General features: G+C 47.5%; 2 protein-coding genes and 1 long non-coding RNA gene across 6 annotated transcripts in view; 1 reads left to right on the plus strand and 2 right to left on the minus strand.

Moving 5' to 3' along the window:
- Positions 1-1,568, minus strand: part of LOC310701609 (antigen-presenting glycoprotein CD1d-like) — a gene marked incomplete at its 5' end in the record, with an annotated part of 24,283 nt that extends 22,715 nt beyond the window's left edge. For 2 of the 3 annotated variants that reach the window (XM_083492766.1, XM_083492765.1), the window contains one exon: positions 1,118-1,439. In XM_083492766.1, coding sequence (XP_083348892.1) covers positions 1,118-1,439 — 322 coding nt within the window. Of the gene's footprint in view, positions 1-1,117 lie in introns of all 3 variants that reach the window. The other variant, XM_083492764.1, reaches the window with a different exon arrangement.
- Positions 1-18,606, minus strand: part of LOC310702211 — a 68,735-nt gene that overhangs the window by 36,138 nt on the left and 13,991 nt on the right. The gene's annotated exons all lie outside the window — the stretch shown is intronic.
- Positions 1,724-16,874, plus strand: LOC310701710 (uncharacterized protein). Of its 2 annotated transcripts, none has more exons than XR_014523089.1 (5): positions 1,724-1,894; positions 3,794-5,172; positions 7,463-7,576; positions 9,406-10,894; positions 11,119-12,478. XR_014523089.1 is itself a non-coding variant. In XM_083493002.1 (5 exons), the coding sequence occupies exons 2-4, from the start codon at positions 4,626-4,628 to the stop codon at positions 9,981-9,983; spliced, it is 1,239 nt and encodes a 412-aa protein (XP_083349128.1). In that variant the 5' UTR covers positions 1,756-1,894; positions 3,794-4,625; the 3' UTR covers positions 9,984-10,019; positions 13,290-16,874. The 2 variants fall into 2 exon arrangements, 1 of the variants encoding a protein (XP_083349128.1); XM_083493002.1 differs by lacking the exon at positions 11,119-12,478 and adding an exon at positions 13,290-16,874 and having other exon boundaries at positions 1,756-1,894; positions 9,406-10,019.

Consider the following 18,606-nt stretch of genomic DNA (forward strand, 5'->3'; position numbering starts at 1 on the left):
GGAGTCTCTTTTTGCCTTCACTAGAGTCCACTTGTGAATCTCCAAAGAAGGCAAACATCAAGACCCCCTAAACCTCCTTCCAAACTAAACAGCTCCAAGGAGCAAGCACTGCTCCCAAATCAAAAAGTGAGTTGAATGAAATGCTGGCAAGTACCGACAGGGATAATTCAGCACTTTTAACAACTGTAATTCACAAACCGGATTTTATTTTACCTTGGCATCCTGGCATTAGCAAGCCAATTATTTCTTATTTTATTATTTCTCAAGTTTGTATACCACCCTTCACCCATAGATCTCAGGGCAACGTGGAAACACAAGATGAAATCACAAAATACACAACAGAAGCAGGGCCAGATTTAGGTTTGATGAGGCCCTAAGCTATTGAAGGTAATGGTGTCCTTTATATGTCCAGCTGTCCTTTGCCATGCAACCAGTCCATGCAGAATGTTGGCTCCCTATACAGTGGTACCTCGGGTTAAGTACTTAATTTGTTCTGTTCTTAACCTGAAGCACTATTTCTGGGTTAGCGGAGTGTGTAAGCTGAAGCGTATGTAACCTGAAGCGTATGTAACCCGAGGTACCACTGTATATAGAAATGAGGAAACCAGTGATATTTTAGGGAGCAGGCTAGCAGGCGGGGCCCATTACTTACATCCTAGGAGCCCACACAACACAAAGCACTGTTGCTGTATGTAGGTTTCATTTCATTTGTTTTTATCTTATATTTTGGAAATGTACATCCAGGTTTTTTCCCCTTTAATTTTTTTGGGGGCCCCCAAGAGAGTGGGGCCCTAAACTATAGCTTGTTTAGCTTATACGTAAATCTGGCACTGAACAGAAGCAAGAACAAAACAAAACAATAACCTAAACCTCCTACAAACGCACATAAAAAGTTGAAGAGGGGAGTTTTCGCTTGGAGCTTCTCTGGGTAGAGCATTCCACAAATACAATTAGCGAGTGCAATGCGATTTTTTTTTTAAAAAAAATCATTTGTTTCGGTTTAATCCACAGGTGACAGCACAGAAACACTACTTCAAGGCTCGCATACTATGCCAAGCACTCCTTATTTCCAGGCAACTATCTCCCAAATTCCATTTAAAAAAGGAAGTTCACATACCTGGGCTGGCTGTGCAGGGCGACGAGGCGAGGAACCCAAACAGCAGCAACACCCAGGCTGGAGATTGCAGGGCTCGCTTCTGGCCCCTTCTCACGTGCACGCTGGAAGCAGGGGCACGCGCGGAAAGCGAAAGTAGCTCGCTTTCCCTCCTCCCGCAGGGGAGATTCCTATTCCGCAAGGAAGAACCCACGGAGCGACGGCGGAACTCCAGGACACGGTCTCGCCCTTCCCGCGCTGGGTTCGCATTTCTGCATGCAAAGTGGGTGCTCCCGGGCGACTTTCCCACGCCGGTTCCGTCCGCGCATCCTTGCACCTGCCTCATTCCCCGATGGGTGCCCTGACACCCAGGGGTGGAGAAAGCAGTCCGAGCGGCAGCAGCACCAGCAGCTGCAGTTTTCCTGGGCTCCTGTGCTCGCCCGCCCGCCCTCTGCAGCCACTAGGGGAAGCCGTCTCGGGACGCGGCGCAGGCGAAGGCGAAGGAGCCACCCCTCTTCTCTCTCTGCGCTCCGCTCCGCCCTCGCCTAGCCTGGAAGGGGCGGCGCCTCGTCCCGCCCCAGACAATGCCCGCCCCGGCTCGGCCCTCCCCTCGCTTCCCCCACGTGGTCGAGCGCTGGCGATAGACCTTGAGCCTCGCTTCCTGTGTGGCTGTGTGCGCGCGCGGGCCGCGGAGAGCCCGACCCGAGTGGCGACTGCGGCTCCCCCACCCACGCATCCGGCTTGGATCGATCCCGGGGGTGGCGGAAGATTCTAAGCCCACCCCTCCGAGCGCCTGATCGGGTGAGCAGGGGAAAGGGGGGGGTTGGTTCCTGGTGGCAAACTTGATCCGGAGCGCAAAGTCCCCTTTTACGCACAACAACCACCATCGCCGGCTAGGGGTCCTGGGTGGGGCCCGAGAGGCCTGTACGGGCGGTTATTGCTGCTGCCCTGGGAGGAGAAGGTGGTGGTGGTGCCTAGTGGTCTCCCCTCCCCTCCAGATGAGGTGCCTGTCACTGGGGACGGCACTTCCCCCCCCCCAAACCAAGAAGCTACACTCATGGGGGAAATGTGAGCCAGCACGAGCACTGATTTTTGGAGTGATGAATAGTGTCCTGGCTTGCCCCCCCCCCCCATCAAGGAAACAATAGAAATACTTAACTAACTGACCAATCACGTCGGTTCTGCTGTCCCAAACAAAGGGCCTGCCCCCCCCCCCGCAACAAAAATCTTGGCTACGCCCATGTGTCCTGGGGTTCTTGAGGCCCTGGGGTGTCTGCTAAATTGCAGCTGTTGCAGCAGTGAGGATGAGTGACAAGCAATGTCTGTGGAACTTCTCTTTATGTACTTATTTTACCCTCCTGTTGTCCCCGGAGAGACTCTGCACTTGGATCACAAGTGAGGATCCTGTGACCTTCCAGATCCTGCTCCCATCGTCTCTGACCACTGGCTGGCCTTGCTGCCTGGGGTTGAGAGGACATGGGAGTCCAGCGATATCTGGGCAGCCACAGGTTGCCCACCGCTGATGGGGCCACGTGCAGGTCTGTGGAGGATCTTCAGACTTCTCTGGAGGACCTCATGAAGGAAGCTAACCCAAACTCGGCCCTCCAGCTGTTTTGGGATTACAGTTCCCAGCATCCCTGACCACTGGCCCTGTTAGTGAGGGATAATGGGAGTTGTAGTCTCAAAACATCTGGAGGGCCGAGTTTGGAGGTGTCTTCTATAGGATGATCTGTTCCTGACAGCAAGCCTGCAGTCCCCAAACTGTGGGTTGGTTCAAATCAGATGTGTGAGAGCTGTTCACTGGGGGTTTCAGGTAGTGGCTGTTCTGAGCCCTACCTGGATTGAATCTGCGATCTTTTGCATGTGAAGCTAAGTTCAGTGTGAGGGGCTGCGCAAAATCCACAGCAACAAGGACATGTCTGTGTATTGATAGCTTTTATATTGTACGCTATGGGATGCGGGTGACGCTGTGGGTTAAACCACACACAGAGCCTAGGACTTGCCGATCAGAAGGTCGGTGGTTCGAATCCCCGTGACGGGTGAGCTCCCGTTGCTCGGTCCCTGCTCCTGCCAACCTAGCAGTTCGAAAGCATGTCAAAGTGCAAGTAGATAAATAGGTACTGCTCTGGCGGGAAGGTAAACGATGTTTCCGTGCGCTGCTCTGGTTTGCCAGAATCAGCTTAGTCATGCTGGCCACATGACCTGGAAGCTGTACGCCGGCTCCCTCGGCCAATAAAGCGAGATGTGTGCCGCAACCCCAGAGTCGGCTACGACTGGACCTAATGGTCCCTTTACCTTTACTTTATATTGTACGCTGCTTAGAGATTCTTTTAAAACACTAAGCTGATTGTAACAACAACAATTGCAACCAGCTTAATATTCTTATTGCAATATTATTATTATTATTATTATTATTATTATTATTATTATTATTATTATTATTATATTTCTACCCCGCCCATTTGAGTTGAAACAGTCCAATTCCCCCCCGCACTCCTGTTGCAAAGGGGGATGTTAACAGTGCAGATTAAGAGAAATCTCAGGGAAACTGATAGGCCAGAATACCAGCCCTGTGGAAGTAATTTGGAAAGAGTGTCTTCCAGAACAAACCAACAAACAAAAATGTATAAAATTGGGAGATATAAAACCTCAGATACAAGAATGACCATATCTCTCTTTGTTTTGTTTTACTTTTCCTAGCCATGGAAACCCATGAAAACACTTTTGTGAGTATTGAAAAAAGTGTGTGGCTTTCTTCTTGGACCAAAGCAATGACAGAACGTCCTCCTGTGGCACCTTAAAGGAAAGCAAACTCATTTCAGTAGCAGTTTTTGTGGGCTGGACGCCACTTCGGTGCATGCTTGACCCTTGGGGTCCCTTACAGCTCTACAGATCTATGAACCAAGTCATCCTTTGTGTCAGCAAATGCATCTACTGCGGCCTGTAAACTTGACCCGTCCATCAAAATTTCATCCCACCGATGAAGAGACCTGTTATCTCAAAATGGACCGTCTACCTTCCACCTCACCTCAGGTGGCTTTCCACTCGAGTTTGGAGGTTTCGACGTTTCATATCGTGAGGTTTTCCTCGGAATTCCTGTGGTAATTTTTGACTGTTTTGCAGCCAGAGCAGTGCCAGATTTATGTATAAGCTAAACAAGCTATAGCTTAGGGCCCCACTCTTTTGGCCCTCCCCCCTCAAAAAAATTCACTATTAATATACTTCTTCTTAATTGTATTTCAGTTCAACAATTACTTTGATCAAATACATATTTTGTTATGTGCAAATGGCTTTAGATACCTATTAGGTCCATAAATTACCACATTGCATATATTCAACACAAAAAACAGCGACAGTTTGTTGTTGACAAAGGACAGCTGGATATATAAAGGGCCCCGTTATCTTCAGTAGCTTAGGGCCTCATCGAACCTAAATCCGGTGTTATCCCCACTTCCCAATTTTTTAGGAAAAGCTGGAGACGGTTTCTAGGAGATAAAAATAGGACTCTTCCTTCTGGGGCAGAAGGTTTTTCATGGAAGCGCCGCCACAGCCAAGAACATCGGGTATCAGGAAGGAGTACCCGTGCCCGGAATGTGGGAGGAATTTTAAACGGAACTCTCACCTTGTCCGACATAAAAGGCTCCACACGGGCGAGAAGCCGTACAAATGCCCGGAGTGTGGGAAAAGCTTCCGGCAGAGCACGGATGTTAATACGCACCGCAGAATCCACACAGGAGAAACGCCCTTTCACTGCAACCAGTGTGGGAAAAGCTTTCGCTACCGGACGGGTCTTGTGAAGCACGTGAGGGGCCACGAGGAAGAGAAAGCGAAGTCCTGCCGGCATTGCCTGGAATGCGGGAAAATCATCAGCGGCACTTTAGTCTCCGTTGCCAGCCAGACTTCCCCTGCGGTGGGCAGATCCCATAAATGCCCCGACTGTGAGAAAAACAACCAAGAGAGCTCGAATCTTGTCGTGCACGTACCGGGCCGTGCAACGGAAGAAAACTATATGTGTCCCGACTGCGGAGAAGGGTTTTGCCACAGCTTTCAGCTTATTGGACACAGGAACCTTCACGCCAGTGAGGAAATTCTGTATTCATCTGTGTTTGTTTCTGGGTCGTACCACTTTGCTCCAAGGGAGCGCTAAGTGCGCACGCTGTGGGATATGCTTAGCGCATTGCCGCCTCTGATCCTTATGGGCATAGGGTGCATAAACTGGGAGTCCCAGTACAGCGGTACCTCGGTTTAAGAACAATCCTGTTTGCAAACGATTCGGTTTACGAACTTCGCAAAACCGGAAGTAGTGTCTCGGTTTGTGAACTTTACCTTGGTCTAAGAACGGAAGCCGAACGGTGGAAGGGCACCGCAGCGGGAGGCCTCATTAGGGAAAGTGCGCCTCAGTTTAAGAATGGTTTCAGTTTAAGAACAGACTTCCGGAATGAATTAAGTTCATAAACCGAGGTACCACTATATATGTGTTGCCTCTTCACCCTTCCTGTGCCTTTCTTACCTCCCAACACCTTGCCTCTTCCACCCCCACTGCTTGTGGGGACGGGATGTGCAAGCTCTATGGCTTTCCATTGCCTCTTCATTGTTTCTTTTTGCCTTGTGGTTCCCTTGTGTTACAGTCTGAATTTTGTGGGATGCCAATGTCAATCCGTTCGACTTCCAGAATGTTCGAAAACCAAGGCGCAGCTTCCGATTGGCTGCAGGAAGCTGCTGCTGCCAATCGGAAGCCCCTGCAACCAAACGGAAGCTGTGTCGGGCGTTCGGGTTCCAAAGAACGTTCGCAAACCGGAACACTCACTTCCGGGTTTGTGGCGTTTGGGAACCGAAACGTTCGAGTCCCAAGGCGTTCGGGATCCGAGGTATGACTGTACAGTAAAATACAGTATGTAAAAATTAAATGAAGCAAAAAAAGAAAAGAAAAGCCGATTGAAAATCAAATCTAACAATAGCTGTGATGGGAAGAAAAATCACTAAGTGGTCTACCAAGACCACCAGCCATTTTGGAGCGGGGGGGGGCGAGTTGGGGAACTGCTGGATTGAAAGATGTAAATGTTGTTGACCATAATAGTTTTATTACATAATGTATAATGAAATAATGAAGATCTGTATCTCTGCGGTAGAGCATGCAGAAGGCCTCAGGCTCAAGCCCTGGCCTCTTCAGGTCAGACTGGGGAGCAGCTGCTAGTCAGTGCAGGCAGTACTAACCTAGATGGGCCAGTGGTCTGACTCAATGCAAGGCAGCTTCCTAAATTCCTGCTATAATAATAAATTAATAATAATAAATTTTTATTTATACCTCACCCTTCCCTGTTCAGGAAACCAGCCTCATGGCGGCTAACAACAAATTTAAAACACTTAATTGATGCACCAAAAAACAGCATGAAATACAGTATGAAACGTTAATAATAAATTCAGAATTCAAAAATCAATTTAGGGGGGAAATCCATCCAATAAACATTAGGTGATCACCAGGGCTAGCGGGCTAAATTAGTCCTATTTGGGCCAGTGAGGAGACCAGGGGAGAATTAGCTGTGGGATCCCAGAGCGGGTAATCTTCATAAAAAGGGGAGGGGGAGGGAAGGAAGGGGAATAAAAGATCTAGCTAAGTTCAAGTTGAAAGCCAGGCGGAATAGCTCTGTCTTACAGGCCCCGCGGAAGGAAGTTAAATCCTGCAGGGCCCTGGTCTCATGGGACAGAGCATTCCACCAGGTTGGAGCCATCACTGAAAAGGCCCTGGCCCTGGTGGAGGATAATCTGACTTCCTTAGGGCCCGGGACCTCTAAACTATGGTTATTCATGGACCTTAAGGTCCTCTGCGGGGCATACCAGGAGAGGCAGTCCCGTAAATACGAGGGCCCTAAGCCACAAATGCAATATAACACAATATTAGTAATTTCGTATTATTTTTAAACACCCTTTTGGGTCACCGGCCATTTAGCAACGTGTATTTTCTTAATAAAAAGGTTTCTGTACTCCTGAACCAGATATTGAATGGGGAGCCATACCTAAATGAATCAGCACTTGGTGCAAAATAAATATTTGGTAGTGGTTGTTGTTTAGGATTGCATTTGGTTTTGGTTTTTCAAAAAGGCCACTCAGGTGCACTGAGTAAGTTTACCTTTCCCTTTTCCAGCTGCAGCAGCAGTAGCCGTGTCATGTCCACTGATGTGAGCATAACACAGCAGGGTGAACTTACTTTGCCGCTTAATTTTGTGGCTTTCAGAGGAGGAGCAATGGTTGTGTGGTGCTAGGAGTCATCCATCCGGGAGCAGCATCAAGGAAAATCTAGCCTAGCAGAAATCTGGCCCCTCTATAAGAATTGCTCATTTCATCTTGTTATCTTTCCCTGCTTTGTGCCAGGATTTCAGATTCCTAATCCCGGTACACTCTGCGGCCTGGAGCCGGGCGTGGCGCCTTTGCCCTCGGACCATCAGGATGAGGAGCAGAGGGAGAGTCCAGGAAGCATCTGTAGAGGTGAGGGAATCGAGAGAGCCAGCAGGAGACCCTGCTAGCTGAAGAACTGGGGGCTTCTGAAAGAGATTCTTTGCTTTACATAACTCCCTGTCTTTCCCCCTTGACTCTTAGGCCCTGTCTGCACTACACATTTAGAGCAGTTTTGTTGGCATCCGCCTGATAAAAATTTCGCATTAGCCAATGGCCATAGCAACAATAAAACATTACAGTATATGCAGAAAGGGAAATTGGATATAAGAGCACAATTTAAAGTCCCTTCTTCTCTTTCCATGGTTCATTTTGCATATAATAAATCCCTGCTTCTTTTACATAAACTAAACCATTCAGTACCTATTCCATTATTACATCCATCAAAATGAATTTATCTTAATGCTGCCAACATTTTCAAGTGTACAGTGGTGCCCAGCAAGACGAATGCCTCGCAAGACGAAAAACCCGCTAGACGAAAGGGTTTTCCGTTTTTCGATGCGCTTCGCAACACGAATTTCCCTATGGGCTTGCTTCACAAGACAAAAACGTCTTGCGAGTCTTGCGATTTTTTTCGCTCCCCCCCCCTTTTCTAAGCCGCTAAGCCGCTAATAGCCTTTTAGCCGCTAAGCCTTTAATAGCCGCTAAACCGCTAATAGCGCTAATCCGCTAAGCCGCTAATAGGGTTGCTTCGCAAGACAAAAAAACCGCTAGACGAAGAGACTCGCGGAACGGATTATTTTCGTCTTGCGAGGCACCACTGTACACAACTTCCCCACACATATTCGATAAACATTTTCCAATCTTCTCTAAACGTATGTTGTTCTCTTGTTCTGTATGTTAAGTCTGCAAGCTGCACATATTCTGTCAGCTTAAGTTGCCATTTTTCTATAGGTCCCATATATTGGTATATCACAATGTTTAGCTGGCGATATAACATGATATTGAAAGACAGACATCGCTCAGCTCTAGTACACAATACGATTTGCCACAAAACAATGAAACCAAAATCACGATATGGACTTCAATCCGTTCTTGGACAATATATCTCCCAGCCCTAGTGCTGAGAGTTGTCAGGAGACTCCCTATTCCCCTCGCGGGTATTACAATTCCCAGAGTTCCCTGGGAAGAAGGACGGTCAAGACTGTTAAGCCACTCTGGCAGTTGTAACTCTGCGTGGGAAATACAGAGCAGCAGGCATGTTTTTAAATGTAATTGCTTTTTAGCACGCTTTAAACTGCTTTTAGGGCAGGGGGTTGGACTCGATGGCCCTTGTGGTCTCTTCCAACTCTATGATTCTATGATTCTAGGGACACGGGTGGCACTGTGGGTTAAACCACAGAGCCTAGGACTTGCTGATCAGAAGGTCGGCGGTTCGAATCCCTGCAACGGGGTGAGCTCCCATTGCTCAGTCCCTGCTCCTGCCAACCTAGCAGTTCGAAGCACGTCAAAGTTCAAGTAGATAAATAGGTACCGCCCTGGCGGGAAGGTAAATGGCGTTTCCATGCGCTGCTCTGGTTTGCCAGAAGCAGCTTAGTCATGCTGGCCACATGACCCGGAAGCTGTACGCCGGCTCCCTCGGCCAGTAAAGCGAGATGAGCACCACAACCCCAGAGTCGGTCACGACTGGACCTAATGGTCAGGGGTCCCTTTACCTTTACCTAAGCTGCTTTTAAGGTGTTGCAACGGTAATTGCTTTTGGAATGTGTTAATCTGTTTTAGAATGTCCTTGCTTTTGTTTTTAAATTTGCGTATCTGTTTGCCATTCTGGGTTCCTTGGGGAGGAAGGGCCTGGGTATAAAGTGAAGGGCAGAATAATTGTGGCTGTCATTTCTTTTGTGACCCTGTGACTTCTGTTCCAGCCTGTGATGATGCTGTGCCCACGGAGCGTGAGGAAGAGGACCCCTCATCCCACGAGAGACTTTCTCGGACGTTACTGGGAAGGCTTCAGATCCTGGATCCCCGAAGGAGAGAGGCCTCTAAGGCCAGGCCCGGCTTCTCCAGGGGGCAGTGGAAACGGCCGGCGGCGAGGGGAAGGGAATCGGCGGAGGACGGGAGCGCCGCCTCTCCTGTGTGTGAGCGGTTCCTCCGCTCAGAGAGGAGGCACCTCTGCTTCATGTGTGGGAAGAGGTTCCGGTACGAGTCCCACCTGGTCACTCACGAGCGGATCCACACGGGAGAGAAGCCCTTTGAATGCAGCACCTGCCACAAGAGCTTCCGGGACCGCTCAGACCTGAGCAAGCACCAGAAAACTCACTCGGCGGACAAACCCTACAAGTGTCTCGACTGCGGCAAAACCTTTCACCACCAGTTGACCTTTATTAGGCACCAGAGGCTTCATCCCAGGGAGAGCTCCTCCTGCGATCCGGGCCGGGTGTATTTTGCCATCCTCCCCTCGTACCACGTGGGCGCAGAGATGAGCATTGGGGATGGGACGTAGACCCCCGAGAGCCTTGGCTTTCCTTTTAAAGAAAAAGTAAGTTTCTAGCCCTTAAGGTAGCGAAGGTGGGATTGAAAGCAATGGGGCAAAGGGGGCGGAACCAGAGATATAGGGCCTCAGTGGGTTTCCTGCCAGAGTTCTTAAGAATTCCACATCACTTGCCTCCTTGATCCAGTATTTTCTTTTGAATGCAAGCAGGGTGTACACACACACACACGCACACACACGCACACAGAGCCAGTGTGGTGTAGTGGTTAAGAGCGGTAGACTCGTAATCTGGTGAACCGGGTTCGCGTCCCCGCTCCTCCACCTGCAGCTGCTGGGTGACCTTGGGCTAGTCACACTTCTTTGAAGTCTCTCAGTCCCACTCACCTCACAGAGTGTTTGTTGTGGGGGAGGAAGGGAAAGGAGATTGTTAGCCGCTTGGAGACTCCTTCGGGTAGTGATAAAGCGGGATATCAAATCCAGATCCAAACACACACACATTGAGAGAGAGAACCTTGTCTATCAATGCTTCAGCTGTAGGAAAAGATTTCAACCCATTTGCATCAGAGTGCTTCTTGGATACTCGAAGCTGTTGAGGTTTTAGAGTACCTTTCCAATGCCCTCTTTCCTTCTCCATCAGCTGAGGAGCCCCCAGGAGGCAAGGCTGTCAGGTCACGAGGCCAGATATGGGGTGGGGAAAACCCTAAGCGCCTAGCAAGGGTGGCTGAGGTAACCCAGTCAGATGGGAGGCATATAAATAATAAAATGATGATGATGAATTTCAGTAGGGACAAATGTAAGGTTCTGCACTTAGGCAGGAAGAACCAGCTGCACAAATATAATATGAGGGACACCTGGCTTACTAGCAGTACATGTGAGACGGATTTCGGAGTCTCGGTGGACCACAAGCTTAACACGAGTCAACAGTCAAAATAAAAAAACTCCTTCCAGTAGCACCTTAAAGACCAACTAAGTTAGTTCTTGGTATGAGCTTTCGTGTGCACACAGTGTGTATCTGAAGAAGTGTGCATGCACACGAAAGCTCATACCAAGAACTAACTTAGTTGGTCTTTAAGGTGCTACTGGAAGGAATTTTTTTATTTTGACTATGGCAGACCAACACGGCTACCTATCTGTAATGAGTCAACAGTGTGATGCAGCAGCAAGAAAAGCTAATGCTATTCTGGAACGCCCTCCCACCAGATGTCAAAGAGATAAACAACTACCTGACATTTAGAAGACATCTGAAGGCAGCCCTGTTCAGGGAAGTTTTTTATGTGTGACATTTTAATGTATTTTTCATCTTTGTTGGAAGCCGCCCAGAGTGGCTGGGGAAACCCAGCCAGATGGGCGGGGTACAAATAATAAATTATTATTATTATATAGGCTGATCTGTATAGTGTCGAGATCAAGGGAAGTCATAGTGCCACTCTATTCTGCCTAAGTCAGATCACACTTGGAATACTGTGTCCAATTCTGGGCACCACAATTTAAGAAGGATGTTGAAAAGCTGGAACGTGAGCAGAGGAGGGTGACCAAGATGATCAAAGGTCTGGAAACTAAGCCTTATGAGGAGCTGGGAATGTTTAGCCTGGAAAAGAGGAGACTGAGAGGAGATATGATAGCCATCTTCAAATATCGTTAGGGCTGTCACATGGAGGAGGGAACATGCTTGTTTTCTCCCGCTCTGGAGGGTAGGACTCGAACCAGTGGCTTCAAGTTGCAAGAAAGGAGATTCTGCCTAAACATTCGACTTCCAAAGCGTTCGGAAACCAAGGTGCGGCTTCCGATTGGCTGCAGGAAGCTTCTGCAGCCAATCAGAAGCCGCGTCGGATGTTCGGCTTCCAAAGAATGTTCACAAACCAAAACATTCACTTCTGGGTTTGCGGCGTTCAGGAGCCAAAACGTCCAAGTACCAAGGTGTTCAGGATCCAAGGTACGACTTTATTTGATATGCCAATGCTATCTCACGCTTCTTTCAGTATCACTAAAAGGTATTTGTATTGAGGCTATGGCAATATGTATGTTAGTTTCGGTTTTAATTGCTTGAGAGGATCCCAGTTTCTGAGATCCCCAGTCCCTCTGGGACTGAGTCTCCCTGCATAAGCCTTGTGTTCATCATCTGAGACCCCTTCTATGAGTGCCCCCTTTGAGGGAGGGGCAGATTGTGGCATCACGAGAACAGGCCTTTTCAGTGGTGGCTCCCCACCTGAGGAATGCTCTTGCCAGAGAGATGCGTCTGCCACTGTTAACAGCTTTTAGGTGCTAGGTAAAGACGTTCCTGTTTATCCTTGCCTTTGGCTCTCGGTTGAGTGTCATGTGATTTGTTGATACCCCAGCCTCTGTCAGTGACCATCTTTTAGTAGAGTGGAGCAGCACCCACCCGTTTTTATGTTGTTTCAGGATGAGCACTTTTAGTAATGTTATTTTATGTTTCTGATGTTCTTTTAAATGTTGTCGTCTGTATCCTTTTATAATTGAAGTGAGGGAAAAATAAATGCAATACATAACTAATGGGCTCAGCTTGATAGATGAAATGATCTCATCTGTTCTTCTCCTGCACATAGAATCATAGAATTGTAGAGTTGGAAGGGACCCATGGAGTCATCTACTCCAACCCCCTGCACTGCAGGAATCTAGTTCCCCAACGTGGGTCTCGAACCCACAGCCCTGAGATTAAGAGTCTCATGCTTTACCGAATGAGCTATTGAAACATGGGGGTGCCTGAGGGGAGGCAGAGAAAGCCCTGTTGTGCTGACAGAAGCCCTTGTGTGGGCTTTCACTAGCAGAACTCATTACAGTGGTACCTCAGGTTGCATACACTTCAGGCTACAGACTCCCCTAACCCAGAAATAGTGCCTCAGGTTAAGAACTTTGCTTCAGGATGAGAACAGAAATCGTGCTCCGGCAGTGCAGCGGCAGCAGGAGGCCCCATTAGCTAAAAGTGGTGCTTCAGGTTAAGAACAGTTTCAGGTTAAGAACAGACCTCCAGAACAAATTAAGTACTTAACCCGAGGTACCACTGTAGTTGAATCCCGCTCTAAAATAATAAAAATATTTAAAGCACATTCCTAACCTTTGTGGATTAAGGAAAGAGTGGGGGATTTATTATTATATTATAATACGGGGTGATAATATTCTGGAATTATAGAGTTCAGTCATATGCCTTATGGGAAATGATTCCTATTGTATTTTGAATTTGAACCTGAATGGTATCATTTTATAAAAAGCAAGTGTTTTTTTTACTCGGCTACCATGCTGTCCTTTCTCAGCCCCCAAAGGCTCGAGTCATTTGTGGTTGTTCTCGTTTTGGCCTTGCAGGTGACAATGTGGCAAGTGTAAGGAAGGTGGAGAGCTTTTTTTGGAGTGAAAGGCCTGTGCTTTCACATAAAAACTTGGATGCTGCTGAAGAGATTTAAGAAATCACGTTCCAAGACCTGCAAAATGGGGTGGGGGCAAGAGACCACGTAAGCCACGGAGCTTTTCCACAGAGCAAGACATCTTGCAGGAAGAGGAGGAGTCAGTCGCCTGCCGGAGATTTGATCGAAACCACGTTCCGGTTTAGAAGCCACGCAGCCAAGAAACCACAAATTGCTGGAAAGGTTTAAAGCGATACTCGTGCACCGTTGTGCGTCAAAGATTGTACGCTCTGGAGGAGTCCAGCCAAAGCACAAATTCTAGGAACATTTTTTTAATGCAAGTTTAAAGGCTAAGCTGCAAAGAATCCCTAGAATGGCAAAATCAGACCATTTCACTGCCCTTCTGGAAAGTATGCTGTGGAAGAGAACTTGTTCTGTCAGACCGTCTTTGCTGTTCCTTCTGCAGGGTTTCCCCTCTTCCAATGTGCAAGCCTTGATTTATGTCAGAGAAGCCATGGCGGAGCAGGAACCCTTTTGATAAGAAAAGTTTCACATACAATAGGAGAAAGCTTACAAAGGGCCAGAGTGAGGAAATACTGTGTTGCCAAATCCTACTATTATAAAGTTACACTGTCAAGTTGCTTTGAGACTTTTGGGGCAAGAATTGTAACAAATAATATTAATAGTCAATGGCGCTGTGGTCTAAACCACTGATCTTCTTGGGCTTGCCGATCAGAAGGTTGGTGGTTCGAATCCCCACGACGGGGTGAGCTCCCGTTGCTCTGTCCCAGCTCCTGCCAGCCTAGCAGTTCGAAAGCAAAAAAGTGCAAGTAGATAAATAGGTACCGCTTCGGCGGGAAGGTAAACCGCATTTCCATGCGCTGCTCTGGTTTCGGTGCTCCGTTGCGCCAGAAGCGGCTTAGTCATGCTGGCCATATGACCCGGAAAAACTGTCTGCGGAAAAACGCCAGCTCCCTCGGCCTGTAAAGCGAAATGAGTCATATGTGACTGGACTTAACCCCAGAGTCGTCTGTGACTGGACTTAACTGTCAGGGGTCCTTTACCTTTTTTTTATAAGAGGGAAACCAGAAGTGTGGTTGTACAGTATGCTAGAAGGAATTTGCTTTTGAGGGCCCCTGGCTTCACACAGGATCCCTCTGGATGAAGGACTTATGTTCCTACTTTTTTTTCTAGACTACCTGGCAATATTATAGACACTTGTTCATTCAGAGGTTTATAAGCAGAGGCTGGTTGGTTGCCTATCATGGATGATGCAGCCCAGGTGTTTGTGTGTGGGGAAACCTTTGGCCCTCTGGATGCTGCTGAACTACAACTCCCATCATCCCTGGCCATTGGCTGTGCTTCTTGGGGCAGATGGGAGTTGTAGTTCATCAGCATCTGGAAGGCCAGAGGTTTCCCACGCCTGCTATAGCAGGTGGATTTCCTTTATTGGCATGGCAGGGTCAAATACAGAGTCTTTTGAGGTCCGTTCCAATGCTATGATTGCAGCATTTGGGACTTTTTAGTTTAGGGGAAATAGGAGTAAGAGACAAGAAGACGGATGTCTATAAAAGTATGCATAGGAAGGAGAAAGTGCGTCGATACAAGTTTTTCTCCCGTTCTCATAGCACTAGAACTAGTGCACATCCAGTATAACTTGAGTGTTGGAAGATTCAGTACTTATTCACACAGCAGCACCTAGTAAAATGATGGAATTTGCTTCTGCAGTGATGGCCGCCATCTTGGATGGCCTTAAAAGAGGATTGGACAAATTCAGGGACGACAAGGCAAATAATGGCTACTGACTCTGATGGCTATTCTCTGCCTCTGCTTCTGAAGAGCGATTGCTGGAAACTGGAGGAGGGGAGACTGGCTGTTGCGCTCAGATCCTGCTTGCCGGTTTCCCACAGCCATCTGTTTGGCCACTGTGAGAACAGGATGCTGGCCTAGATGGGCCACTGGCCTGATCCAGTCAGCTCTTCTCACATTCTTATGATTCTGTGACATCATTTGTCAGGAACGAGCCAGCGCAAAGAGAAAGTTTGCAGCCAACTGCAGAAAGCAGCCAAGAACAGAAAGGCTTAGGTGTTAGTCAGGTGGGGAGAGCCGGCAGCTGCAGACTTCAGCTCTTCCACACCTTGATGGGCAGGGTGATAAGGCAGTAGCTGAGAGGAGGCTAGAAAACAGCTAAAACTCACAGTAAGCACAAATAGGAGCGAATAGATTCAGAGACAGCCTCTCAGAACAAGAAGAGGGTGGGGCTGATTCACTAAGTCCGAGGAGTCGGCAAATGGGAGGGCTGCTAGACAGGAAGCAAAACAAGAGACAGAAAGGTACCGTAAGTTCAGTATCTTCTGTTGACGCCGGAAGGAGTCTTCAGAAGGGTCATCTTGAGTAATGATGCCAGAGGCTTTGTCGGAGGCGTCCGGAGCAGTTTGTTTTTGCAATAAATCCTCCTTTTTAATTACCTATGCTTATTGTGTTATCAAGTGGGAACCTGGACTCCTGACATCATTGCTTATAAAAATAGCCAGCCAGACTGAGGTCCACCAGTGATGCAGTGGCCAAGCTCACGCAACCAGCATCTTTTCCAGCCCTATGGCATGCAGCATAGATGTGTTCCTTGAGACTGAGAGGAAGACCAGGCTGCTAAGTTGCAAGTGAGCGGGCTAGTTATTTGTCCAAACCTGTGGCTGCGAGTTGCATCCAGCGTTAACCTGTTCACTAGTGCAAGGGCACGCTTAATGTTGTGCAAAAGAGGAATCCGACGCTACAGTTTTGCTAGCGGAAACTCTCTGCACAATCTGGTTTTGCTATCCGTTGTACAACAAAATCACCACTTCTTGTGTATTCTGTAGGCGCAAAACATTTCGCCGGTGGAACTGCTATACTGCCAAGAGACATTTGACTTCGTGCTGCATAAGAAGACACAACCCTGTGTGTCCAGCACAGCCGCAACACATCAAAGGGCAGGGGGCAGGAGTGAAATGGAGAAAGCCCAGAGGAGCATCTCTGGGGATTCAGTCAGTGTGTGCAGGGACTAAAAGAATTTATGCTTCCTTACCCCTCAAATAAAAAGTACCGATTCTGGGGCTGCAAAGAACCTTCTGGATTTTGCAGCCAAGGTAGCATTTTGTGCCTCAAGGCTGGCCAGAGAAAAAAGCGAGTAAAGGTCTCTTTGCTTATGTTATCCAACTCTGGGGGCAAGAAACAATGTGAATAAAAGTGTAGAGGGTCTCATAAATCCAAATTCTGCATAGGATACTGTTTTTGCAGAAGGTAAAAAAGGCATGTGTCGGCTTGCTGGAAGATGGAGTTCTCTATCATTGAGCTTCCATCTGGTCATATCCTGTGTTTTTTTTTTATTTTGTGACCAGACACTGAGGACAAACAAAAAAGGGAGAGTAAAATGATGAAATGTGACTGTTTGTTTGTTTGTTTGTTTGTTTGTTTGTTTAGTTGCTTTTTTCTCTTGCTCTTCTTTTTTATCCCGGAGACTTACTGGACTCTTAAAACTTAGCAATTAAAATCATTTGATGATTGCAAAGATTCCTTGGTTCATAGTATTTGTGGTGCTTTTCCATCAGCCAGCTACAGGATTCCAGTTTAATCAAATGAAAGCATAACTGACTCTTAACTGAACAGGGAACACGTTACGTCAAAGATACCAATAGTTAACAGTAAGGTCCGGTACTGGCTTATATGCATTACATGAAAAAATGGCATTTCTATGAATTTAAGGAGAACTGGGTCAGGAATAAAAAGCAAATACAGTGGTGCCTCACAAGACGAAATTAATTCGTTCCGCGAGTTTTTTCGTCTTGCGAAGCACGGTTTCAATTTTTTCAAAAAAAATCTTCAAAAACCTAAAAAAAGGCTACCACACCGCGTGCTATGAGTTGCTCCCCGAAGTCAAGTCGCAACTGCACCTCTTCAAGCAATGCACCCTGTATTACTGTAATGGTTTTAAGAAAAAGGAAACAAACTTGCAAGACGTTTCCGTCTTGCAAAGCAAGCCCATAGGGAAATTCGTCTCGCGAAGCAACTCAAAAAACGAAAAACTCTTTCGTCTTGAGAGGCATTCGTCTTGCGAGGTACCACTGTATTCAAAAGAAGTAGTAGACTACCTGTTCCTCCAAACTTGCCAAGGTAACAACAACAACAGCATGCTATCCACTCTGACCCAACAGAGCAACAGTCCAAGAATAAAATAGATTCTTAGGATTCAAATCACTTCTCCCTTCTCTCAAAGGAAGGGCCAGTGGTCTTTGGCAAGACAATAAACACCTCATCCTTCCCTGACATGGTGTTGACTAGGCCATTGTTACGGAAAAATCTGGGTGCGGGGTTACTCTGCCACCCAGCTCGTTGGACTAAGTCCGCGGGTCCCTGTGGAAGAAAATGAGCTCAGCCGGAGACAGGAGCAAACTACAGAAGATCCGAGTTTATTGCGCAACAGGTTCAAGGCGAGATTGAACAGCGAGAAAGGGGTGACATGAACTTTTGAAATTTCTCTCCATGTCCCAGAATACAGTGCAAAATACATCCCAGTTACATCATGAATACATTAAGAAGAGGTTGGGTTACACAGATTACATCACGAATACATTAGGAAGAGGTTGGGTTACACCAGATTAACATATGGAGGAGGGGGGGGGATATGCAGAGCTGGAGATATGCGCAGATAAGCACATCCTGAGAAGAGAATGGTCCATGTATGCATAGTCTGTCACCTGGCATTGCCCGGAGGAAGGGCTTGGCAGAGCGATTTGACCGGATTAGGGTCTTGACACCTTGCCTGAGGGATTATGGAGGGCAGGGGAGGTGTCATGGGGTCCTAGAGAAATTGAGCAAATTGGCACGTTGATTTTCTATGAATTTTATAGATTTTAGTCCCTTTTGACATTGGCAATTGGAAATAAATGGATATATTGTAGCGAAGAAGGAGGTGAAGAAGACACCCCCCCCTTCCGTATCACCATAAAGCAACACTCAGATACCATAAGCCCTTTGTACTGAGCAAAAATTATGTGATGTTCCAGAATTCTGGCCTGAATGGGACAGAAGGACAAATTCTCTCCTGTTTATTTGGAATGCAGTAGGTGGAAGCAGGCAGGGCAGAATCTTCCTAGGGTCTCTTTGGTGCCACTGTTAGAGCTTTCACCCCATCCAGTTGCCCCATCGTCAGGAAAAATAGAGGACCTGTCTCCACATTTATTTTGTCGCAGGAACCCCCCCCCCAATCATTCAGTTTGTACAAACTTCACACACACACTCAT

The sequence above is a fragment of the Podarcis liolepis genome, assembly GCF_965112155.1.
Source record: "Podarcis liolepis genome assembly, chromosome: 2".
In the NCBI taxonomy this organism is placed as follows: domain Eukaryota; kingdom Metazoa; phylum Chordata; class Lepidosauria; order Squamata; family Lacertidae; genus Podarcis; species Podarcis liolepis.